Source organism: Elephas maximus, chromosome 2 (genome assembly GCF_024166365.1).
Source record: "Elephas maximus indicus isolate mEleMax1 chromosome 2, mEleMax1 primary haplotype, whole genome shotgun sequence".
NCBI classification, from domain to species: Eukaryota; Metazoa; Chordata; class Mammalia; order Proboscidea; family Elephantidae; genus Elephas; species Elephas maximus.
This window is the reverse complement of record NC_064820.1, coordinates 97,176,573-97,203,745: the sequence shown is the minus strand read 5'-3', so window position 1 is coordinate 97,203,745 and position 27,173 is coordinate 97,176,573. Positions and strand designations below refer to the sequence as shown.

Here is a 27,173-nt window from a genome sequence, read left to right as displayed (position 1 = left end):
ATTCTTTTTCCTTCTTTCCTCTCTCCCTGCCTCCACTCTGTCCCTCCCTCCCTCCACTCTGTCCCTCCCTCCCTTCTTTCCTTCCTTCCTGTAAGCCTGTGGCAGTGGAGAATACAATGAATATTAATATAATTTGGTGCTACTGCCTAGATTCTTCCACGATTCTTGCTAAGGATTCATTATGAGTGCAAATGATTACACAGAGAACAATGAAAATAACTTTTTAGAATTATTGTAAAAATAGTTTTGACCTTGAGGACCCCAGGAAGGAGTCTCAAAGACTCACAGGGGTCTGCAAACCACACTTCGAGAAGGTTTGCCATAACTATCGAAATCAGTTTTGCACAGGCAGGCCTGGTGATTTACTTCCAAAAGATTACAGACTTGAAAACCCTATGGAGCAGTTCTATTCTGCACATGTGGGATAGTCATGAGTCGGAATCAACTTGGCAGCAAATTACAACAATAACACTTTAACTTCATAAATGTTGCAAGAGGTGGATGTTACCATTCTTACCATAATCTCTTTGCTTACGTTTTCCAGTCCCTTAGCAATACATTTAGGTACTCTCATTACATACTCCCAATCAGCAATAACAGGTTATACTTCCAGTTCTTATGAAATGAGGATTTTTATGGGAAAAGGGCAGATATTTAGAGAAATGTGAACAGAGTTCATGGAATGTGGTAGAGGGTATACGAAATCCGTTTATGTATTCATACTACATTCATGTCCAAACTCCATCTCATCCAGTAACTAAAACCAAATAAAGTAGGACTAGCCTATCTATTTTACTAGAATAGATTATGTAATAGATTTATGGCTTTGCTTTATGAACAAACATAATATTTCTATACAAAGACTCACACCTTCTCAAGCTAATGCCTTCTTTTGCATCAGCATTAATGATACAGCCTATATAAATTATCTTTTACAAATCCAACCATAACATACAAGAAACGTTCTTTTGAGGATTAAACCCACCCATTGCCGTTAAGTCAATTCCGACTCATAGATTTTTATCTCTACAATGAATCAATTGAAACAATAAGATTTAGAAATCTTTTTAAAGCAAGTATTCATTTATATTTTGTTATGTTATAGATAACTAAATCTGTAGAATGACCTTAAGAACACAGTAATGAAGAAGAGGTCAATCAAGTTTCAATTAGTATTATTTGATTCCCCTACAAAATAACAGATTAGGTTTTGAATCAAAATGTACTTCAAAAAAAAATCTTTTTCAAAACAACAAATCAAAGAAGTGTCAGTATGTTTCTTCTTAATAGGCAACTCATTTATCAACATCAATTATTGCCAAATACACTATTCTGCATCGAAAGAAGAAAGGTTCCACTGCTCTTGCTATATCTCCCACTGAGTAAATCCAAGTGTGAGACACACTTTGAAGTCAGCAGGCATTCTTTGCTTCATATAATTCTGAAGGAATTTAGAATCCAGATAGGATTAAACTTTGGAAAGAAGAGGAAAATAAAAATTCAGCTCAACCTTAACTATAAATAAAAAAAAAGTATGGTGAGAAGGGAGAAGGGAAACTTTACTTAGATCCAGCAATTGCTACAGTGGTAAATGTGGCTTTTTCAGAAAAAATGGGGAATGAGTCACTAAACACTGACTTGCTGATCAAATAAAGCATGCAAGAAGTAACCAGTGCAAAACAAATCAATCACAAAAGAATAATTACTGTATGATTTCACTTTTATAAAAAGACAAGAATAAGTATATATGCAGAAACCAACATTCACTGGTTATCAGGGATGGTGGGGGGGGGAATCGCTCTACAGAGAGTAGAAATTTGTTATTTTTAGTGATGGGAAAGGTATCACCAAATGTAGGTGAAGTGTGCACAACCTGACAAAAGTGATGTCACTAAGAAGTACACACACAAAAAGGATGTTTTGGGGAAATACTATGACATATGTGAGGTCGCTATGAGTCAGAATCAACTTGATGGCACATAACAACAACATGACACACACAATTTTTCAGTGACCAAAAAATACATGTGTAATTACATACATAAATATATGTGTATAGAAAAAACCAAACCCATTGCTGTCAAGTCGATTCCAACTCATAGCGACCCTATAAGACAGAGAAGAACTGCCCTATAGGGTTTCCAATGAGCGGCTGGTAGATTCAAACTGCCAACCTTTTGTTCAGCAGCCTGAGCACTTAACCACTGCATCACCAGGGCTCACTCCTTTTTGTATATGGATGTATCTATATATATGTCAGTGTAAGTCAGAATCAACTCAACAGCAACAGGTTTGGGTTGTTTTTATATGTATATGTACCTACATGTGTGAACATGAATATATATATATATTCACATATATAATATATTTATATTATATATATATATTCATATGTATAATAAAGCACAGTGGCTGCAACAATGAGCTCAAGCATAACTACGATTGTAAGGATTGTGCAGGACCGGGCAATGTTTCGTTCTGCTGTGCACTGGGTTGCTATGAGTCAGAACTGACTCGACGGCACCTAACAACAACAATATATAATAAAGCACATAGGGAGCATGGTTACAGATACATCTTTGACATAATCAAACACCTCGCTGGATTGGTTTTCTGGGTTTGAAGATTAGGACCATAATCTTGTGGAACGACCTGGTCGATTGGCATAATACAGTTCATAAAGTTTACGTTCTACATCCTACTTTGGTGAGTAGTGTCTGGAGTCTTAAAATCTTGCGAGCAGAATCTAAGATACAACTATTGGACTCTACTCGTCCAGAGCAAAATAGAAAGAAGGAAACCGAAGACTCAGAGAAGAAACCAGTTTTTAGGGCTAACAGTCTACACAAACCATGACCTCACATATCTGAAACCAGAAGAACTAGATGGTGCCCAGCTACAACTACTGACCATTCTGATCAGGGCCATAGTAGATGGGTCCTAACAGAATGAGAGAAAAATATAGAACAGAACTAAAATTTTTAAGAAGTCCAGACTCATTAGACCAGTTGAGACTAGAGGACTCCCTGAGAGTCACCCTGAGATACTCTTTAAACCTTGAACCAAAACTATCCCAAGGTCACCTTTTAGCTAAATAAAAGATTGTCTCACAAAATGAAGAATATCACTCTTGAGTACTGTGCTCCTTTAAAAAAATTATATGTGTACAGTCAACAATTACTCTAAAGCAAAGATGAAAAGGTAAGGGGGCCGGGAAAATAGATTACTGAAAATGGAACAACCAAATAGAAATAAGGAGAATGTTGATACACCGTAAAAAATGTAACCAATGTCACTAAACAATTTGTGTAGAAATTGTTAAATAGGAACCAAATTTGGTGTGTAATCTTTCATTGAAAACAAAATAAAATATTATCAAAGAAAAAAGGAGTAGCCAGTGCAAAAACTATTCTTAAAACTAAAGTTGGGCAGCCTAAAAGAACTCGGTAACTTGAAAAAAAAATATTTAAATCAAGTATGTTTAATGTAAATCAATCTGATATTTAATGTCTCACTCTGATTCAAGCCAACCTCTCTCTGGCCTGAATTACTGCAATAGCTTCTTAAATGATCTCCCTGCATCCACCTTACCCCTCCTGAGAGATCTTTTTAAAAGGCATATCATGTCTTCCTCTGCTCAAAACCCTCCGAAGGTTTCCCATCTTGCTTGGAGTAGAAGCCAGTCTTCGCAATGGACTACAAAGTCCTATCCCATTTGGCTCCCTCTGTCCTGTGGGACCCCACATCATACTGCTTTCCCTCTTACACAATCCACTTCACCATGCTGGCCTTCTTGTTGTTACTCCAATATATCAGGCACAATCCTTCTCTTAGGACTTGGCACTTGGCCGTTTCTCTGCTTGGCATGTTCTCTCCCCAGGTATCAACATGGCTCACACACTTGCTACTTTTAAGTCTTTCTCCATCAGCTTTTCCACCAGGCCTTTCTTTACCTACTCTATTTAAAATGCAAACTCTCCCATCCCAAAATACTCCAACCTTCTTCCTTAATTTTCCTTCACCATCTAACAAAGTATTGTTTTACTTATTTATTTCATTTTTATCTATCTTCCCACACAAGGATATATGCACTGTATGAGGGCAAGAATTTCGCCCTGTTCATTCACTGCATATTCCTAATGCTTAAAACAGAGCCTACAACACAGTAGGTGCTCAATTAATATGTATTGAAAGAATAGATGTGATTTCTTTCCATATTTTGTCAGCTAAGTATTACCTTCACTTTAGGCATGTATACCTCACTACTCTGTGATTCTGTGTATGGGCACAGATGCTTTGCTTTTGAACTTCTTGGTTTTTTCAGACATTGTTGGTTAAGCTGAGGATTGTCACACACAGTCTATAACTATCCAGAGAGACCTAGACTAGACTGTGAAGACACTTTGCCTCCTCCATTCTTCCTTTATGTTTCCCCAACCCCTTGCCTTTCTGACACCTAAACACACTACCAATCACTTAAGACCTCTAACTAGATGTCCACTCTCTGGATTCTGACTTGCTCTTCACCTTCCAATGATCACCTTCTGCCCTTACCACTTCCATAGACTGGGTCACCCTCCTCTTCTCTTTTGGTGAAGTGGACTTAATTGACTTCTGTCTGGCCATCTTAGGTCTTTGGAGGATTAGGCACAAAAGCAAGCAGGTTACAGGCTCTGGAGCATTTACCTGCACTGATTTGCCCATATGGTCAGAGTGATTACAAAGGCTTTAGGAAATTAAACATTTCAACATATAGTCTACTTAATTATAAACAAGCAACTATCCTTGCTATATGTACCAACTTCCTAGGTAAAAAATTTAAGAATAGCATTTGTGAGACTAGTTTTCATCTAATAATGTCTATATATTATGGCAATTGTTGTAGATGGTCATTTTCAAGCAATGTGTCACATCCCTGAAGTATTTACTAGCATTTATAATCAAGTCTGGATTCTTAAAGTACCCTTGACTCTTCTCTTACCCACATTATGGCAGAGCTGTGATTATGATAATCACTACATTTTAAAATCACAGGGGTGAAAGGTAACTAAAGGGTCATCTGGCTCATATGCTGACAGGACAAACCTAACTCAAACAGTCTGGATTTTTCAAGACTTCTAGAGAAGAGCTATAATAATTTCCTTTTCGTATAGATTACTCAAAGATCAGAGATGAGGGAATTTCTTTTTATATTTCATTCCATAATCCAGTTTCAGATTTATTTGAGATTACTTATTTCCTTAGTGTACAGCAGTTTTTTCCAGCTTTGCTTCTAGAAATTAGAATTAGTAAGAAAAGGCTGATAAAAAGATATAGCCAAGACTAAAAGAGCAGGGCTGAATGAAATCAGACAGGAAAATCAAGAATAAACATAAATGGAATTCAATGTTCTCTTACCCTTTTATTTTATGATTTCCAAGAGAACTGATCTGGCTCTTTTCTGCAGGCAGACACTGTCTAAATACAAACAGGCTTGGAAATGATTAAGAGATGGATGTCTTACTACAGGTTAACTGTGGATAAAATAAGCCCAGATATTCAAAAACTAAAATATGTTCACTCAATATTTTTGGTGATATATTTTTTAATAATAATAAAAGGACATGGTAATAAAAACTCAACCTATATAGAAGGGTCTAAAAAAAGAAAAAGACTTGGTTAACGTTCAACCATTTCAGGCGGTAGCGTATGATCAAGAACCAATGGTACTGAAGGAAGAACTCCAAGCTGCACTGAAGACATCGGCAAAAAACAAGGCTCCAGGAATTGACAGAATACCAATTGAGATGTTTCAACGAATGGATGCAGTACTGGAAGTGCTCACTGGTCTATGCCAAGAAATCTGGAAAACAGCTACCTGGCCAACTGACTGGAAGGGATCCATATTTATGCCTATTTCAAAGAAAGGTGATCCAACAGAATGCAGAAATTATCAAACAATATCATTAATATCACATACAAGTAAAATTTTGCTGAAGATCATTCAAAAGCAGTTGCAGCAGTACATCGACAGGGAATTGCCAGAAGTTCAAGCTAGATTTGGAAAAGGACGTGGAACAAAGGATATCATTGCTGATGTTAGATGGATCCTAGCTGAAAGCAGAGAATACCAAAAAGATGTTTACCTGTGTTTTATTGACTATGCAAAGCCATTCAACTGTATGGATCGTAACAAATTATGGCTAACATTACAAAGAATGGGAATTCCAGAACACTTAATTGTCCTCATGAGGAACCTATATATAGATCAAGAGACAGTCATTCGAACAGAACAAGGGGATACTGTGTGGTTTAAAGTCAGGAAAGGTGTGTGTCAGGGTTGTATCCTTTCACCACATTTATTCAATCCGTATGCTGAGCAAACAATCTGAGAAGCTGGGCTATATGAGAAAGAACGTGGCATCAAAATTGGAGGAAGACATTAACAACCTGCGTTACGCAGATGACACAACCTTGTTTGCTGAAAGCTAAGAGAATTTGAAGCACTTACTGATGAAGATCTAAGACTATGGCCCTCAGTATGGATTACACCTCAACATAAAACAAAAATCCTCACAACTGGACCAATAAACAACATCATAATAAACGGAGAAAAGATTGAAGTTGACAAGGATTTCATTTTACTTGGATCCACAATCAAAGCCCATGAGAGCAGCAGTCAAGAAATCAAATGATCCATTCCATGGGGCAAATCTGCTGCCAAAGACCTCTTTAAAGTGTTAAAAAGCAAAGATAAAACTTTGAGGACTAAGAAGCACCTGACCCAAGCCATGGTGTTTTCAATCGCCTCATATGCATGCGAAAGCTGGACAGTGAATAAGGAAGACTGAAGAAGAAAGCTGTGGTGTTGGCAAAGGATACTGACTATACCACGGACTGCCAAAAGAACAAACAGCTCTGTCTTGGAAGAAGTACACCCAGAATGCGCCTCAGAAGCGAGGATGACGAGACTCTTTCTCACATACTTTGGACATGTTATCAGGAGGGACCAGTCCCCTGAGAAGGACATCATGCTTGGTAAACTGGAGGATTAGGGAAAGAAGAGGAAGAATCTCAATGAGATGGATTGACACAGTGGCTGCAACAATGGGCTCAAGCATAGCGACGATCATGAGGATGGCACAGGGCTGGGCAGTGCTTCATTCTGTTGTACACAGGGTTGCTATGAGTTGGAACTGACTCATTGGTACCTAACAACAACACCACAAAAGAAAAAGGAAAAATTTCCCCACTCTGCTGCCATATCTAGTCCCTTTCAACCACTGTTAAAAATTCTTTGTGACCTTCCAGAAAGAAAAACCAAATACATATCTGAATAGATGTACGTGTGTGTGTATGTGTACATGAAAGATTTTATTCCAAAGAAATAACAACATACTCCCTATGTACCCATTGTCATTGAGTAGACTCTGACTCATAGTGACCCTAGAGAACTGAGTAAAACTGCCCTATAGGGTTTCCAAGGAGAGGCTGGTGGATTCCAACTGCCGACTTTTCGGTTGGCAGCCAAGCTTTTAACTTCGGTGCTTTTGTCTCTAAAATATACACTTTGAAGACCTTTCCACATTACCACAGTAATGGAAGCTCCAGGATTAAGGTAACTTCTCTCCCCAAGTGTCAACATGGCTCACGTACTTGCTCCCTTTAAGTGCTTCTCCATCAGTTTTTCAACCAGGCCTTTCCTTACCCACTCTGTTTAAAATGCAAACTCTCAGAAAACACTCCAACCTCCTCCCTTAAATTTCCTCCATTTATTTATCACCATCTAATATACTAACGTTTTACTTATTTATTTCATTTTTATCTATCTTCCTCCACAAGAATATATAAGCTCTAAGAGGGTAAGGATTTTGGGACTGTCATTTTAGCCACTGTATCCTCAATAACTAGAAAAAGGACCTCCCATACATTTTTCCTTCAATACAATTTTGTTAGATAAATAAATAAATCAACAAATACAGATAAACTTCATTTTTTTAGCAGATGTCTAATATTACATTGCTTAAATGGACCACAAATTATCTATCCAGTCTGTTACGAACATTTACAATGTTTGCAGATTTTAGTACTAATAAAAATTTCTGAACATATCTGTTAAATATATGTATGTGAATCTAAGATAATTACTTAACAATGCAATAGTTTAGTCAATTACATTTTAAATTTTTATAGATATTGCCAAGTAACACTCCTAATAGATTTCAGCAATTTACACTCTTACTATAACACAATTTTGATTCTTGAACAAATCTTATAACCTATAAGTTAATGACAGAAAACACAATGCCTACAATCTACATATTCTTTCTCTACAGTCTTTTAGTGGAAAGTGCATCAGATCAATCTCAAAAAATTGAAAATTCTTTTGGCTTTGCTGAGCACCAAGGACAGCCTTTTTCTCATAGACAAAGTGCTTGCTCCTACTGGCCAGCTTTTTGGAACTTGGCCAAAATTCACAGCTAACTGCTTCCTTTGTGTATTCTAATAACTCCATATAATTCTGTTATTGCCTTTTTGGAAAAAATTCAATAAATTTGCTTTTGTGAAACTCAAATAATAAATAGCATGCAGATATCCTCAAGAAAGTACTTATACAAAGGAAACAGGTAGCAATCCTACAGAAGTGCTTGAAATTCTATCGCTCTGGCTCTCATACGGATTCCGCTGCCTATTGACATTAAAATAAGAAAACCTATATGCTGAAAGAAGGTTGTATTCACATTAATATTCATGAAGGCTGAGCAGCTGAAGCCCTAAACATCATGTAGGGAATATACCCTTTGTCTACTGATGAGAAAATGTCTCAGTGATAAATGGTTACAGACAGGGGTGTCACAAGGGCAACAGCACACAGAACAGCTTGAACAAACTCTTTTTTTTTTTCCAAGTCTTCTTCCCCTGCAGTTCTCTTTGTAGCATTGTAGAGCTCAGCGCCTATCCCCTCAAATAAAAGAAAAATATTGCAACGCAGAAATTCTAACCTTTGTTGAGGCACTTCCCAGAAAACGAAAAACATACCAGTTGAAAACAATTTAAAATAAAGCTTCAAAGGCTTCACGATTCATAAATAGTCAGATGTTCTGAAAAGACATGATCCCCACCCTGCACCCTGGCTGTTTGGGCCTGAAGTGGATATCGTCCTAAGACATAGCATGGTCGTCAAAGTGCAAGTCCGTTAACACAAACACTGGGAGGCATCAGACACATCATTAAAACGCTTTACACTCATTTACATAAATTCAAATACATTATCACGCTCTTATCAAATTTAGTACATTCAGTGAGAAAAAAACATACAAAAAGTCACAAGTTTGTATTTTAGCAAACTAGTATCTTCTGGCTCCCACCAGTGACTATCAAGGAGCCCTGCTCGCGCAGTGGTGAAGAGCTCAGCCTGTTAGCCAAATGGTCTACTTTCAGATAATTTTCAAACCAAAATAATTTTAAGGTACAATTTATGGACAGCCTGTCTCATTAAGTGAGCCCTGGTGGCACAGTGGTTAAAACGCTTTGCTGCTAACCAAAAGTTTGGAGGTTGGAGCCCACCAGTCGCTCCCTGGGAGAAAGATATGGCTGCTCCCGTAAAGATTTACAGCCTTGGAAACCCTTTGAGACATTTCTACTCTGTTCTATAGGGTCGCTAGGAGTCGGAATCAACTCCATGGCAGTGGGTTTGTTATTTTCGTGTTTTGTCTCATTAAAAATAGGAAGCTTGAGAACCAGGGCTCTAGGAGCAGACACTTCTCCAGGCCTGACTCTAGGTGGCTCACTTTCCTCACCTATAAATAAAAGGCCTAAAACAAACGCGCCCCCCTCCATCCCCGACAAAGGTTTCTCTGCAGTATTTTGCCTTCTTCTGCAGCCATTTGGAGGCCTCAGCATGAAAAAATATAATAAGCATGGCATAATATATATTTTAAAACAGGGATGTCAACACTGCTTTTGAGGCGTCCATCCCTACCCTAAAAAAACCTCGAGACGCAGAGCAAGTAAAAAATAAACAGCTCCCCGACAAATCCTCAGCACCGCCCCCTCCTCAGGGTTTTCCAGACAGACTGCAGCGCTTTGTGGACGCTGGACAAAGGCGGCCCCAGCAGGTCACTCGAGGACGAAACGCCGGAACGCGGACCGGGCCCGCGGTACTATTCTACCAAAGGGGCAGGGGGCGGGGTCCGACGGGCAGGAGGAGGGGCGGGGCTTGAGCTAGGACCCGCCCCCGAGCCTCGGCGGCATCCTTGCGCTTGCGTGCCGGGAGTGGGCTCCGGTTCAGAGTCCCGGGTACTGGCTCGCCCTCGCGCCCCCGCCCTCCGCCTCCTCCCCCACCCTTTCCCGCTTCCCACTTGACGCGATGACGCAGGACAGGTTTGCGGACGTGGCGGAGGCGCACGGCCCGGAAGGAGGAGACGTTGGATGCGGTTGTCGACTACTGGCAACGGAGGCTCGGCCATGAATTTACCCGGGACGGCGGCGGTGGGCCTGGCAGGCGTCTCCTCGCTGCGTCCCCCCTGCTAACGGGACAGGTAAAGAAGCCAGCGGGAGGTGGAGGGGCGCGCCGTCCATGTCGGCGGAAGAGGCAAAGAGGCACGGAGACCTTGGCCGCAGGTGCGGTGGCTGTGGAGGGAGGAACAGGGGACGGAGACGAGCGGGTCTGGAGTCAGTCCCGCGTGAAGGGACTCCCTGGGGGCCGGGGAGACCTGCGAGGCCAGCCCCTCCAACACCTTTCATTATACTGTCGAGGAAACAGACCCAGAGAAGGAACTCCCACCTGCCCGACTGCCGGAGCAGCGCATTTCTCCCACAACTTGTGTTTGCGCTGAGCGTTGAGTGTAGCTCTCGCCCACAGCGTCCAAGTGTGCTGGTGTGATACAAAATCTGAGATCTAATCCCCGCATCCGTTAACAAGGGAAGGAAGAAAAGAGCAGGCGTGGAATGGAGTGGGAGGAAAGATAACTTTTTAAAAATTGGCCTTGGCGAATACGGTGCCTGTGGTTCTCAGTACTGAACTAGCTTTTGCTTTGTGGCCCTTTTATTGCTCCTTGCTTAACGAAGGTCGGCGCGAAACACTCGACAGTAGATATTGTACAGTACAGGGTGTTTGGGAAGCCGTTTTCAGTTATTGAGTTCATGAATGCTTTTAACACTGTATCCATCGGTGATCACTTTTTTGCGTGCGCTTGCAATCTCTGTAACATGCGCTTTTCCAAAGAGAATTTCGTGTCTGTTTCCTGCCTTAGAGAACCCTGGTGGCGTAGTGGTTAGGTGCTAGCAGCTAACCAAAAGGTCAGCAGTTCAGATCCACCAAGGCGCTCCTTGGAAACTCTATGGGGCAGTTCTCTGTTCTGCAGGGTCGTTTGTGAGCTGGAATCGACTCGACGGCAGTGGGTTTGGTTTTTTTTTTTCCTTCGTTTTTGGTTTTCCTGCCTTAAGAGAATTGAGAGGTGAAGAGAGTTGAGCTAGATAACTTTATTACTGTGTACTTGCTAATCTTAATTATCTCTCTGGGCCAGATTCCAGCTTTTCACTTAGGTTAAGGACACAACCAGTTCTTGATTACTGAGAAACAGAATACCCAGTTTTTGGTATTCTGCTGCCTAGATTTTTTGCATAGGAGAGTAGAGAGGTAATGAGACAGGTGAAGTTCTAGCCTTTAAATATTATTTAGTAATATGCTATGGAGAGATCGATATAAATGTTTAAAGTGGTTATGGGGCATTCCTCAGTGAATTTCATTTAGCTATATTAACCTAGCTTGGGTTTCAAAGAACAAATTATCAGGGAGAAATGTCTAAAGGGTAGCATAACTGGGTCAGTATAAAAAACCAGACCAAACCCAGTGCCGTCAAGTCGACTCCGACCCACAGCGACCCTATAGGACAGAGTAGAACTGCCCCATAGAGTTTCCAAGGAGCGCCTGGCAGATCTGAACTCCTGACCCTTTGGTTAGCAGCTGTAGCACTTAACCACTATGCCACCAGGGTTTCTAAGGGTCAGTATAGCCATGTGTAATTTGCTGTTAGCCACGTGTAATTTGCTGTATATTAGTGGTTCTTAACCTTTTATGATCATGGACCACTTTTGAAATTGTAAAAGTAATAAATATTCTCCCTAGAAAAATGTTCCGTGCTGTAGAGTTGCTTCCGACTCATAGAGTTGCTTCCGACTCATAGCGATCCTGTCTGCGTACAAGAGAACAAAACACTGCCCAGTCTCACAATTGTGGCTGTGTTGCATCCGGTTGTTGCAGCCAGTGTGTCAGTCCATCTCATTGAGGGTCTTCCTCTTTTTCACTGACCGTCTACTTTACCAAGCATGATGTCCTTCCCTAGGAACCAATTCCTCTTGGTAACAAGTCCAAAGGACCTGAGATGAAGTCTCACCATCCTTGCTTCTGAGGAGCATTCTGGCTGTATTTTCAAGACAGATTTTTCATTCTTCTGGCAGTCCATGGTATATTCAGTATCCTTCGCCAACACCATAATTCACATGCATTAACTTTTCTTCAGTCTTCCTCACTGGCCATTTTTCACACGCATATGAGGTGACTGAAAATATCATGTCTTGGGTTAGGTGCAGCTTAATCCTTTAAGTGACATCTTTGCTTTCTAACATTTTAAAGAGGTCTTTTGCAGGAGATTTGCCTGTTGCAATAAGTCCCTTGATTTCTTGACTGCTGCTTCCATGGGCATTGATTGTGGATCCAAGTAAAATGAAATCCTTGACAACTCTAATATATTCTCTGTTTATCATGATGTGCCGTAGTGGCTGCTAATCAAAAGGTCTAGCAGTTTGAATCCACCAGGAGCTCCTTGGTTCTACTCTGTCTTACAGAGTCGCTATGAGTCGGAATTGACTCGACCGCAGTGGGTTTCGGGTTTGGAGTATCGTGATGTTGCTTATTGGGCCAAAAAAAAAAAAACCCACTGCCGTCAAGTCAATCCCGACTCATAGCGACCCTATGGGACAGAGCAGAACTGCCCCACAGAGCTTCCAAGGAGCACCTGGCGGATTTGAACTGCCGACCCTTTGGTTAGCAGCTGTAGCACTTAACCACTACACCGCCAGGGTTTCTTTATGTTGAGGTGTAATCCATACTAAAGGCTGTGGTCTTTGATCTTTATCAGTAAGTGCTTTAAGTGTTCTTCACTTTCAGCAAGCAAGGTTGTATCTTCTGCATATCACAGGTTGTTAATAGTCTTCAACCAATCTTGATGTCAAGTTCTCCTTATAGTCCAGTTTCTCAGATTATTTGTTCAGCATACAGATTGAATATTGATAAAACCTTGATGCACACCTTTCCAGATTTTAAACCACATAGCAAAATGTACATATGTATAAAATTTTGCCTACAGATGTTCACAGATATTCATCAGATTAAAGACACTTAAAGAATAAAAAGACTTGGTTAAGTGGAAATAAACTGCTAGCCATTTAGGTGAAGTTGAGTTACTCTCAACCTTTTGGAGAATTAAAGTGTCTTTAATTGTCACTTGTTGGAGAATCCTTGAAGGATCTGGTGTGATCATGACTTCAAAACTGTTTTTGAGATGTAAAATATGGATGGTTTCCTTAATTTGATGCCTGTCAAGTTAGGAATCCTAGTTTTTCTATTAACTGGGGGAACAGTTGAAATAGTTAATCTAGTTAATATGTAGCTATTAGTTACCTGTGTTACCTGAATAGGACCCTTTATGTTTTTAAAGCAGTGCAGCGCTATCATAGAGCAATGTCAGAAACTTTTTCAGTTGTTGGATTCAGTTATATGAAATAGCTCAAAAATTTTTACAAGTATGTGCCATCCATTTTACAAATTGGAGTTGGTCCCTTCTGATTTTTTAATTTTTTCCACTTGTCTTCCTTAACCTCTCGCTAGCATTTTGCCTCCTGGGCAGATCTGGGCTCAGTTCCTGGGCAGTGCACCCCATGTGCAGCCATCACCCGTCTTTTAGAGGAGATTTGTGTGTTGCTATTTTTTTATGATGCTGAACAGGTTTCAGTGGAGCTTCCCAAGACTAAGACAGGCTAGAAAGGAAGGCCTGGTGATCTACTTCTGAAAAATCAGCCAATGAAAACCCTCTGGATATGGGGTCCTCATGAGTCATGGTGACTCGGCAACAGCAAATAACAAATATAATAGTATTCAGAATTGAACTGAGTCTTTCTTCGAGACATTATTTTGCTTTGACGTGGCATTTTCTTGGTTTTCTCCTCTTCTGAATGCTGCTTTTCCATCTTCTTTGCAGGTTGATTTTTCTCCACCCAGATAATAAATTTTAGAATTCCTCAAAGGTCAGTCTTAAACCCTCCTAATCTGTACTTTCCCACTTAGTAATTTCATCCACACCCACAGCTTCAGTTTTCTCCTATGTACAGATGAATCATGAAATTATACTCTAACCTAGACCTTTCCTCTGAATTTGACTATATATCCCATTTGTCTGTGTGACATTCCTTTTTGCTGTCTTAGAGGAGTTTATAATCATAGTTCCTCATCCACCAAGCCCTTCTTCCACTGTTCCATATCTTAGAGAATGGCACCACCGATTCAGTTACACAAATCGGAAATCTTGGCATGTTACTGAACTTCTTCCCTCTCTTGATATCTGATCCACATTCCTAAGTCCTAAGTATTTTCTCTCTGTAATGCCACTTAATACCTGTCTACCTCCATTCGCAACAACAAAAAGCAGTCTGCTATAGGGTCACTATGAATTGGAATGGACTCAACGGCAGTAGGTTTTATCTTTTATGTGAACGATTAATATAAAGTTAAGACTGTGGAATTGGTTTATGTTCTTGTTTTTATTTATTTTTAATGGGAATAGATCAACTTGATGAAGGTGACTTGAGAGTTAGTATTCAGGTGAATAAAAAGTATTTACTGATGCATGTTTTTAACTTAAGTCAGCTCTGAGTCTTAAAAAGGCTTTTCTGAAGTATAAATGAACAAAAGGACCTAAAATCTGTTTAGTCTATATGAACCATAAATGAGTTTAATGAGGACTCTAACTTAAGGTGGGTGAAAAGCTCCCAAAACCAAAACCAAACCTACTGACGTCAAGTTGATTCCGACTCGTAGTGACCCTATAGGACAGAATATAACTGCCCCATAGGGTTACCAGGGAGCACCTGGTGGATTTGAACTGTCAGCCTTTTGGTTAGTAGCCAGCTGCTTAACCACTACACCACCAGGGTTCCCAGGGAAGAAAAATTCCCAGGGGAGAGCAAAATAATGGCCTGTCTTAGTAAAAAGCATAGAAGGCATATACCAAAACAAACCTTTTCCTATCAAGTTGATTTTGACTCATGGCAACCCCATTTGTTGCAGAGTAGAACTGCTCCATAGAGTTTTCTTGGCTGTAATCTTTACAGAAGCAGATCACTGAGTGGCTTCAAACCGCCAGCCTTTAGGTTAGTAGTTGAGTGCAAGTGTTTGTGCCCCAGGGACTTTAGAAGCATATTGTACTATAAATAAATATAGAAGTTACAACAATCCAAGGAGTTTAAGTAGGTAGTGCAAAACATATTTCAATCCCACATGAACTTAAAATGCAGTTTTGGATTTGTGAAAGTATTCTGTGTATGTATAAAACATACTTTGATCCAATTAGAGCTATAAATTGTATGTATGGTCACAAGTTTTAAAAATATAATACAAAATTCATTCCCTAATTTTTGTATCTTTTTTTACTGTGGGAAATATATAACATAAAATTTGCCATTTTGACCATTTTTAACTGTACAGTTCAGTGGCATCGAATTATATTCACAATGTTGTGTAGCTATCACTACTATCTAGTTGCAGAACTTTTTCATTACTCAAAACAGAAACTCTGTTCCCATTAAGTAATAACTCCCCACTCCTCTCTCCCCCAACTCCTGGTAACCTGCAGTCTCCTTTGTGTCTCTGTGAATTTTCCTATTCTAGATATTTCATGTAAGTGGAACCATACAATATTTGTCCTTTTTTTGTCCGGCGTATTAGATTATTGTCCAGATTCATTTGTGTTATAGCATGTATCAGAACTTCATTCCTTCTTAAGGCTGAAAACTTAATTTCTTTCACATGCTCAGAATAAGGGAATGTGATTTTTTTTTTTTACCTACTCCCCCCCAAAAAGAAATTTGCCCTCATTAAAATGCAATTAACACCACATGTGGTCATTGTCTCCAAGCTAAAAATGTTCACTGTACTTTAACAGTTATAAAACTTGAACTTTAATTTTTTTACTGTGTTAAATATATGTTATAAAACATTTATCATTTCAAGAATCTTCACATATATAGCTCAGTAATATTAAATACATTCATCACGTTCTTCAACCATTACCATTCCTGAATTGAACCTCAGGTTTTAAAAAAACTGAAACCTGAATCTAAGATGCATGTAAATCAGGAAATATTTTTTAGTTTAAGGTTTTAAACACTATCTCAGGGCAGTGGTTTCAGAGGTTCATCCAGCCTCCATCACTCCAGAAAGTGTGGAGTCCATGAGAATTTGAAATTCTATTCTACATTTTCCCCTTTTTGATCAGGATTCTTCTATAGAATCTTTGATCAAAACGTTCAGTAACGGTAGCTGGGCACCATCCAGTTCTGGTCTCTTGGCAAAGAAGGCAGTTGTTCATAGAGGCAATTAGCCACACATTCCATTTCCTTCTCCTATATCTAACTCTCCTTCCTCTGTTGCTCCAGGCAAATAGAGACCAATTGTACCTTGAATGGCCACTTGCAAGCTTTTAGGATTCCAGGCATTATGCAACAAATAGGAGGTAGAACAGAAGCGCTGAACAAGTTATTAGGCCAGTTAATTGGGATGTCCCATGAAGCTGTGACTCTAAACCTCCACATGAAGGAGTCAGATCCTATGAGGTGTTTGGTTATACGTAAGCAGCCTTAGCAGCTACTCTGTTTTGTTTTTTTTGGTCGATGTCAGTATAGCTATCACACAATTTTTGCCAATTCAACTACTTACAGGTTTATAGCTTATTGACAGCAATTATATTAATTGGCTGTGCAACTCTACCCTTAATCAGTGTGATTTTTCCATTACCATAATCCAAAACTTAGTACTCCGTAAGAAGTAAGCCTTCTTTTTCCCCTCCTGGTACCCACTAAGAACCTTTGGTCTCTATACATTTGTCTCTTCTTGTATTTTTATATAAGTGAGGCTGTATAATATTTGTCCTTTCGTGGCTGGCTTATTTCACTCAGGATAAGGTCAAGCTCCAACCATATTGTAGCATATATCAAGATTTCATTCCTCTTACTGGCTGAGTAGTATTCTGTTGGATAGTCTTTAAACCTTAAACCAAAACATTCCCTGAATTCTTCTTAAAACTAAACAGTAGTTTAGCTTAACTAGTAAAGAATGTCTGCCTTGAACACTGTGCTCTGTTAAGATCTATCTGTATGGGATCAAATTGACAACAGCAACTCAAAAGATTACATAGGAACCTTAGGGGGCAGTGAGTTTATGTTAATGAGGGAGGAACAACTTGGAAAAGGAGGGTTAAAATGGTTGTACAACTTGAAGAATATAACCAATGTCACCAAATTGTACATGTAGAAATGGTTGAATTGGTATATGTTCTTTGTATGTTCTCAACAACAGAAATGAAATAATTATATTTAAAAAATAAAAGGTGCATGTAAATCAGTATTAGTTACATTCTAAAGTTTCCTGTGCTTTTTGTTGTTGCAGATTTTGACATTATGGCAGGAAGGCATCAGAGTCGTAGTTTTCCTCTTCCAGGGGTCCAGTCGAGTGGACAAGTACATGCATATGGAAACTGTACAGATAGCGATGTGTTGGAGGAGGATGCTGAAGTGTATGAGCTTCGATCCAGAGGAAGAGAAAAAGTCCGAAGAAGTACATCGAGAGATAGACTTGATGACATTATAGTATTAACGAAAGATATACAGGAAGGAGATACTTTAAATGCAATAGCCCTTCAATATTGTTGTACGGTAAGTTTTAATTTTGCATAATGCAGGCAAAATAAATTATTTGTTCATTAGACCAAATTGAAATAAATTCCATGTCTTTTTATCTGTCTCTTCCTTTCTTCCCCCCCCCCCCGCTTTTTTTTTTACTTTTTTTCTTCTTGTTATAGAAACCTGTATCATGTTGGTGGATGTTAACTTTTTAAAATTTTAAATGAATACTTGAATTTCTGTTTATTTCTAAACGCACTAGTGTTTGTTCAGTGTTGAAAAACACCTAAATATGTTTTGTTACCTTTTTCTCCTTAATTAGGTTGTAACAGAATGTAGAAATACGTAAGGAGAAAACGTTCCCCGTCCCAATTTCCTGAGATAACTCATCTTAACAGTTTGTGTACTTCTTTCCACAGCTTTTTTAATGCACTTACACACACACAATATTGAGAGGGGAGAGTTGATAATTTTTATGTTTTAAAAATTGGTTTATGCTATGCATATTACTCTGCATATTGCCTTTTTCATTTCTTACTATATCATGGACATCCCTCGTAGCTAGATAGCTTAAACCATTCCCCTGCTTATAGGTAGTCAGGATTTTCTCAGTGTTTCGCATTGTACAACAAATATCACCATGTCTGTGTCTTTAGATGGCAGTACCTTTATTTCTGTGGGATGGATTTATAAAGGTGACATTGCTGAGTCAAAGGAAAGGCGTATTTCTAATTTTAAATCCATTTTTTATTCTATGTCACTGTCCACCTGGGGAAAAGTTTGATCCATGCAGTAAGAGAGCATTGTTGTACGGTTTATAACAATAGTGATGCAGAATGGTGGAGAAACCTGGTGGTGAATTGGGGGAGATACAGTAAAGAGGCTATTGAAATAATGTAGATGAAGATGATAAGGACTTAGGCTAAAATATTTGTGATAAGAGTACAGAATAAGCTGATAGGAAATGTACTTGGGGGAATCACAGGATGTATCAGCTGGTTCCTTATTTGGAATGAGGATTGATGAAGGAGATTAGCCTAACATTAAAGGAAATACGGTGGCGGCCAAAGTAGTGGAAAAGATCATGTAACAGTAATGGAGTTAAGATAAACAGTGTTCCTTTTGCCAGCCACTCAACTAGCAAAAAAGATTAATCTTACAAAAAGATTTATCACTATTTTAAAATACAAAAGCTAGTGCTGTATTCCACTTAAAAATATTCAGTCTTAATTATTAAAAATATACCAATCACAAAACAGTAATGGAATAAAAACAGTACAGAATTCTAAAAGAAACCAGTGAAGTTAGCATAACAGAGGAAACATAGGGACATTCAGAGAGATAACCTAGGTAGATAATAAACCTTGGAAAACTAGTTCAGAAAGTATTGAGTAGTTACTGGTCAGAATATACAATACCAAGCAAAAGAACATTTAAAGAGAATGGAGTCAGGCTTTGAGTTTGTCAGTAAATTTTCATTTAAGAAAAAAGACTAGGTAGAAAAATGGCACATCACTTTATCTTAGCCATCTTGCGTCCTAGTTATTTTGTGTTACTCCTTCCCACTCCACCTACACACATACACTCCAAGGAAATTGATTTTTTCCAGTGTAATCTTTTTCAGTCTTTATTGGATTTGATCACTCCTCAGCATTTGATTCTGCAGGTTTCTGATTTTCCGACTACTAATATTTAATAACAGCCAGCATTTATATAACACAGTCTACCACTATTCTGACTGCTTTACATACATTTTAATTCATTAGTCTTCATGTTACCCTTGTAAGGTAGGTAGTATCCTTACTGCCATTTTACAAATGTAGAAACTGAATTGCAGAGAGGTTAAACAATTTCCCCCAAATCGCGCAGCTAGAAAGTGTCAGAGCAATGATTCAGAGCCAGATAGTCCATGTTCTTAACCATCATCATCATATATTGCCTCCCTAGCTACTCTTTTGTGGAAACCCTGGTGGCGTAGTAGTTAAGTGCTACGGCTGCTAACCAAAAAGGTCAGCAGTTCGAATCTGCCAGGCAGTCCTTGGAAACTCTATGGGCCAGTTCTCCTCTGCCCTTTAGGGTCCCTATGAGTCGGAATCAGCTCGATGGCAGCGGGTTTGGTTTAGCTACTCTTTCTTAATCTCTTTAGTGTATTTCTCTTACTTAACATACCCCTTAAATGTTGCTATTCCTCAGGCATCTTTCCTATGTCATCTTTTTCTCCTCAGTCTTTTTCTAGTGAATCTGTCTACTGTGATGACTTTAATTGCCATTTTTACTGATGATCCACAAATTTTTATCTCTAGTTAGAACCTTCTTCTGAGTTTCAGACATATATCTACAACTGCCTAGGGACATCTCCACTCGCATATCCCATAAGCACCTCAAACCCAGTTTTTCTAAAAGCCGCGCTCATCTTCTCGCTCTCTACGATGTCCCATATCTCAGTGAATGGCTTCATCATCCACAGAGTTAACTAAACATACTAGACCCACTTTACCTCTCTGATATTAATCAGGTGACAAATGATCAGGGCGTAGATTAAAACATTGATGGAAATGAATGAGATTAGTAATTTTAAAGGTGATGGGAGAGCCTGGCATACCAATTAGTAATCTGAGAAGAACTCCCCCAACCCCCTTTTCACAGTGGCAGATGGATAGGATATACAGATAGGTTGAAGACAATATATAAGGAAAGCTTATAAAAATGATTAATCTTGGGGGTAGTTGAAAAATACATTTATACTGAGAAGTTAGGAAAAAACAGCTTCAGAAGACCAACTGAAGAGGTTAAATTACTATATTTTATCAATTCTAAGGTATATGTTTTCCCACATTTTTAATATCTCTGAAAATGGAATGATGGGATCTTCAATATTTGGTGGAGTTTTTTTCCCCCTTAGAGATAACGTAAAAAAATGGTACATCTTAAAGTTGATAATATCTTAGTTTTGATACAGTAATGGTAGTTTAGTTTGGTAGTTGCCCTACACCTATGCTCCACTTGGCAAACTGAAAGAACATAAGTATTTGTAATCCTTCCTCCACAATTGTTTCCAAGCAGTAGAGGTGTGGCATTTGTGGATGGTGCATAATTAAGGGAAATAGCAAAGTGTCTTAGTCATCTAGTGCTGCTGTAACAGAAATGCCACAAGTGGATGGCTTTAACAAAGAGAAGTTTATTCTGTCACAGTCAGTAGGCTAGACGTCCGAATTCAGGGTGCCAGGTACTGGGGAAGGCTTTCTCTCTCTGTCGGCTCTAGAGGAAAGTCCTTGTCATTAGTCTTCCCTTGGTCTGGGAGCATCTCAGTGCAGGAACCTCAGGTCCAAAGGGTGTACTCTGCTCCTGGCATTGCTTTCTTGGTGGTATGAGGTTCCCAACTCTGCTTGATTCCCTTTCCTTTTATCTTTTGTAAGATAAAAGGTGATGCAGGCCGCACCCCAGGGAAACTTCCTTTACATTGAATCAGGTATGTGACCTGGGTGAGGGTGGTGGTACAATCCCACCCTAATCCTCTTTAACATAAAATTACAATCACAAAATGGAGGCTAACCACACAATAAAGGGAATCATGGGCCAGCAAAATTGATGCACACATTTTTCGGGGGATATAATTCAGTCTGTGACACAAAGGATCCTAGAATCTAGCTAGATAGCCAGCATTAGTGTTAAAAAGTGCTGTTGAGTCGTTTTCAACTCATAGCAACCCTACACAATGCCCCATAGGGTTTCCGAGGAGTGCCTGGCGGACTTGAACTGCCGACCATTTGGTTAGCAGCCATAGCACTTAGCCGCTACACCACCAGGGTTTCCTAATAATATAGATGGTATTAAAAAGTAATTGATGATTCCCTAAGACTGGTAGATGAAAAATGGTATAGAACTGTTACTTACAAAATAAATCTCCCTGGGTATGGTAACTTAATGGTTAAGACCAACTTTTTTTTTCCTCCAAAAGTAACCGATGAATGACTGTTGCTACCTCTTTTGATTTAGAATTCAGATGAATTTGCCTTTTTTTTTTTTAACAGGTAGCAGATATCAAGAGGGTTAATAATCTCATCAGCGATCAAGACTTTTTTGCCCTTAGGTCTATCAAAATTCCAGTAAAAAAGTTTAGTTCATTGACTGAAACCCTTTATCCTCCAAAAGCAAGACAGGCTTCACGTCCCTCATCTGTCCCGTGTGCTCCAGAACAACAGGAACTTGTGCCTGCTAATGATTCTCTTTCTTCCAGTGAGTCCGCTGGTAGCTTTTTAAAAGAAGTGGACCGAGACATAGAGCAAATAGTAAAGTGTACAGACACCAAAAGAGAGAACCTTAATGAGGTGGTATCTGCCTTAACAGCACAGCAGATACGTTTTGATCCTGATAATAAAAACACTCAACGTAAGGATCCCTATTATGGAGCAGACTGGGGTATCGGATGGTGGACAGCAGTAGTGATAATGTTGATAGTAGGTATAATAACGCCAGTATTTTATTTGCTATATTATGAAATTTTAGCTAAGGTGGATGTTAGTCACCATTCAACAGTGGATTCTTCACATTTGCATTCAGGAATCACACCTCCATCACAACAGAGAGAAATGGAAAATGGAATTGCCCCAACGAAAGGAATACACTTTGGCCAACAAGATGATCATAAACTATACAGACAAGATTCACAGTCACCTGCTGCTCAACACAAAACATAGCAATGAGTTCACAGTCACTTTGTAGCACTCACGTGTGTGCATCTGGAATGTGATGAATCAATTATACTCGATAACCACTTACAACGAAGTATTTAGGGAGATTGAAGATAACTTTTTTTCCGAGCCATTTATAAGCGGAGTGTGTATAAAATCCTTAAGCTTGCTAGTTCATGTTGAGAGCAAGCAGTCTGTTTCTGTTACATCACTGCTTGAAGAGGAAGTGAATTTATATATGTGTTTAAGAAGTTCTAAATTCAGAAATGTATCATTTATTCAAGACTAGTTATGCTTAAGTTCTATTTTTTGGTTTAAAATTATTGTTAAGTTTATTATAATGTGAATGATAACATCAGATGTCTGCAACTGAAGAATATATACTACTGTGAGCCATCAAAACATTTAGTTGCAAAAAAAAAGCTGGTTCCAGAATTACTTATGATGGCACATACTTAATACTCCATTTTGAAACTTTTAAAAACACATTTAACACATAGTATATGAAGAAATGAATGGGAAAGTAATGTGTAATTTCTGTAATAGAGGGTAAGAAACAGATTGAATATTTTTAAGCCTCCAAAATAATGTGTTATGGTTGGGAATTTGCCATTAGGTCACTAGAACACTGGAATAGGTCAAGACCTAAAAGTGATCTTTGTCCCTAAAGGTTTTCTTTGCTTCCCTAGGCAGACCCTTTAAACTCTGCACTTCCGCAGTTCTTTGATGAAAAGTATTATACATGTACAAATTAGCATTATTTAGGAAATAATTCCTTACGTACTGTGATAAATCATTGCTGTTACATGGAGTAACATGCCTTAAAGACATTTAATGCCTTAAAATTTTATGTAAACTGGTATAATTTTTAGAATTAAAATTGAGCATTACTTCAAATGGTCCACTCAGATTCATTACATTTTGTTAGGTGCTGTCGAGCTGGTTTTGACTCATAATAACTCTGTGCAACAGAACGAAGCACTGCCCAGTCCTGCACCATCCTCACAATTATTGCTATGTTTGAGTTCAGCCACTGTGTCAGTTCATCTCCTTGAGAGTCTTCCTCTTTTTTGCTGACTGACTGCTTTACCAAGCATGATGTCCTTCACCAGGGACTGGTCCCTCCTTGATAACATGTCCAAAGTACATGAGGTTGAAATCTCATTATCCTTGCTTCTAATGAGCAGTCTGGTTTTACTTCTCCTAAGACAAGACTTGTTCATACTTCTGGCAGTCCATGGTATATTCAGTACCCTTTGCCAATACCCTAATTCAAAGGCATCACTTCTTCAGTCCTACTGTCCAGTTTTTGAATGCCAATGAGGTGACTGAAAATAACCATGGCTTGGGTCAGGCACACCTCAGTTTTCAAAGTGATATCTTTCCTTTTTAACTTAAAGAGATTTTATAACAGATTTGTCCAGTGCAGTATGTCATTTGATTTCTTCACTACTGCTTTTTTTTTTTTTATATGGGCTGTATAAATTTATCTCCACTTTCCCTATCAAACACAAGTTAATGGGGTCAAAACAGAACTTTATTGTCTGCCTCTGAGGTCTGTTGAAGAAAATGGCTCATTAAGCAAAAACAAGGCCTTCTGCATTAGCAGTAGCAAAGTGCTTTATTTATGGATTCCTTAACCTCTGTTTTTCAAAGAGAAAATGCCTGAATTACACTCTTTTCCCTGAACTACAGAATCAGATTGGGGAACAGAGATGGAAGGTGTGTGGATGGGCCGAAAGGGCTTGGTAGTGCTGCTTCAAGACAGATCTATGGATCATACAGTCTGACTGAACAGAAAGCATCTCATATTGGTTCCCTTGTTTTTTTCTTTAAAGTTTTATGTTCTTAAAATGTAACCAAAATGATGCAATAGAAGTGAGATTCATGGAATTTGGATTGCCTGTTTTGTCTATAATAAAGTGTGTACTTTATTTATATAATACCACCTCATTTTCTGGGCATTATTTCCTAAATTTTAATGTTTCTGCTTTCAGATCGGTCATTTTTTATCTCAAACTCCAGTCTTGATATGTATGGTGAATATATATATATATGTAAATAAAACGGCGTTTTATGTACTTTAAGGAGCACAGCATCATTACAAAGACAAGACAAAGAAGTCAAACATTAAAGCCCTTGCATATTTAAGAAGACCTTAGACTGTTACCAAAAAGTGTTAATAAGGAAGTTGTAGCAAATTGATTCTTTGAGTAAATCTTTTAGTTTAAAATTTTTTAAATTATTTTAATGTGCCTTGAGCATCTTGAAAAGAGGAGCGTGAACTTTCTAACCTATACTCAGTGTTAACTTGGTCGGTTTACATTGTATTTATTAAGCCTGCTGAAAAATGAAGTTTTAGGGAAGAAAATACAGATTATTTTAGGGTAGAAAGGACGAGGTATCCTTTGATGAACATTGTTTATGTCAAATTGATGAAATTACGGCTAGTCAGTGATTGCTTTTTGCCAGCAGTACTTTGAAATTATGGTGAAAGGGTATGGTTTCCAGAATAAGTAACTCATTTTTTAAAGTAATGAGGTATACTGTGTATTTGTTGGTTAAAAATCCTGTTTTGCAGAGTAGCTTTTTGAAGGAAAAAAATAACATAACCTTATGATACCTTCAGGCAGTTTTCCTATTTCTATATATTTAAATTGTATATTTTTTAGTTAATTAAATTAAATTAATTTGAATTTTAATAATTCTATGTATACATGTTATATATATATATAAAGTACAGATTTTAATCTCTTAAGTGTCGATTTTTAAAGAAAAATCTCCTAAGCATCTAATAGATTGTATTTTAACTTTTAAAAAGTACTAATATACATCCAGCTTGTAGTAAATGCAAATTACTCTGCCTAGCGTTAACATAAGCACACAGTTAACTGTGTGATAATTTGGACTTTAATTGCATTGAAACCCTGATTTGAATTCACTTTGAGACTCCATTTATATTAGTAAATATATATATACACATAGGTATGTATATATGCATATGCATACAGGTATTAGCAAATGTAAAAGTAACAGAACTGAATCATTACATTTGGTTCACTTAAAAATTTCATGTTTTAAATGAAGAAAACTGATTATTTTCAGGGCAGATTCCAAAGTCTGGGCAGACATGGTTATGGTTGTTTTGAATTAACGGATGGCATTTGAATTAGTTTCTTACCCCACACCCAGAAAATTACAGGATTCATCTATTCATTAAAGGATGTATTTCTACAGCGGATACATTGAGATAGATTATAGAGTCTACTGGCCACATTAAGGATTAGTAAGACTGTAAGAAAATTCTTTGTTTTTTAAAGCTTTTTTCTTTTTCTGGCTTCTACCTGCTTGTTCAGTGGTCTGATGAACAGTTCTTTAAGTGAACCACTACTTAGTAATTAGTTCTTTTTAAAGGTATCACAGTGGTTAAGAGGCTGCTAACCAAAACGTTGGCAGTTTGAATCCACCAGCTGCTCTTTGGAAACCCTACGGGGGCAGTTCTACTCTGTCCTATAGGGTTCCTGTGAGTTGGAATTGATGCGACACCACCAGATTTGGTTTTTTGGTTATTTTGGAAATGATCTAATAGGAAATACAAAGGATACGGTTAGAGTCTTTCATAAATAGGAAGCAAGGATCCAATCAAAGTGTGACAGGGTAAAGATGGAATTTTTAAAAGTCTGTATTTAAATGGTGCATTATAATGGAAATCACTATTTTAAATTACAACAATGTTGCTCAGGAAACAGTATTTTTCTTCCAAGTATCTGCATATTGCACTGTTAGATCATAGAAATATCTGAAGCCTTTATTTAATTCTTTTTATGTATGCAAGTACTATAAATCTTCTGTATTTTATACAAATGCAAATGTAACTGTAGAACATTGTTAGCATGTACATCTGTAAAAAGTGGTTTTTAAAACTTTTTGCCCTGTTTTCCTATTTTAAAAAATCTGCAAAATGTAATAAAATTTCTATTTTATTTTTCAATCTAAAATGGTAGCCGGTGAATTTAATTGAATACAGCAAACTACACTGTCAATCTGTTTGACCTAGAGGTATGATGTAAGATAGATCAAATTGCTACAGGTCTAGCAATTCCGATTTCCCATTTGTTATACTTAAACAAATCCACTGGATTATTTATAGGATATGAATAAAATGAAGTAAAATTTTAGACAAATGTTCCTTGGGGATCCTCCTTAGGGAGGAAGACCTGGTGAGGCATGGTCTATGACTTCATAGTAAGTCTTGGGTCACTATGTAACAGTATGCCCTATTTATATGTAAACTTTATTATCATGAAAACAAAAAACAGCTACAACTTCCAGAATGTTGATTTTTAGAAATTACCAGCAACAAAAGAATTGAGAAAGTTCTTTGGAGTTTTTATTTTTCCAATGAAGGACTTTGTGCTATGATTTCTTTTTTCCCCCCATTCTTAAAAACATTTTGGAAATTTTTGCAAACTCCAGAGCCTTAAACTACATAAAGGTAAAGCCATTTACACTGTACATTTGAAGCTGCTGAGGGAAGGAAAGATACTT

The 27,173-nt window shown here is 38.2% G+C and overlaps 1 protein-coding gene across 4 annotated transcripts; it reads left to right on the top strand.

The window, feature by feature from the left end:
* The first annotated feature begins 10,276 nt into the window (after positions 1–10,276).
* Positions 10,277–25,250, top strand: LYSMD3 (LysM domain containing 3). Of its 4 annotated transcripts, none has more exons than XM_049867503.1 (3): positions 10,277–10,520; positions 17,702–17,967; positions 21,966–25,250. In XM_049867503.1, exons 2-3 carry the CDS (start codon positions 17,713–17,715, stop codon positions 22,629–22,631), a joined length of 921 nt encoding a protein of 306 aa, XP_049723460.1. In that variant the 5' UTR covers positions 10,277–10,520; positions 17,702–17,712; the 3' UTR covers positions 22,632–25,250. The 4 variants fall into 4 exon arrangements, with proteins under 4 accessions (XP_049723460.1, XP_049723451.1, XP_049723469.1 ...); XM_049867494.1 differs by having other exon boundaries at positions 10,277–10,602; XM_049867512.1 differs by lacking the exon at positions 10,277–10,520 and having other exon boundaries at positions 16,285–17,967; positions 21,966–22,391; positions 22,495–25,250.
* The last annotated feature ends 1,923 nt before the right edge of the window (positions 25,251–27,173 follow it).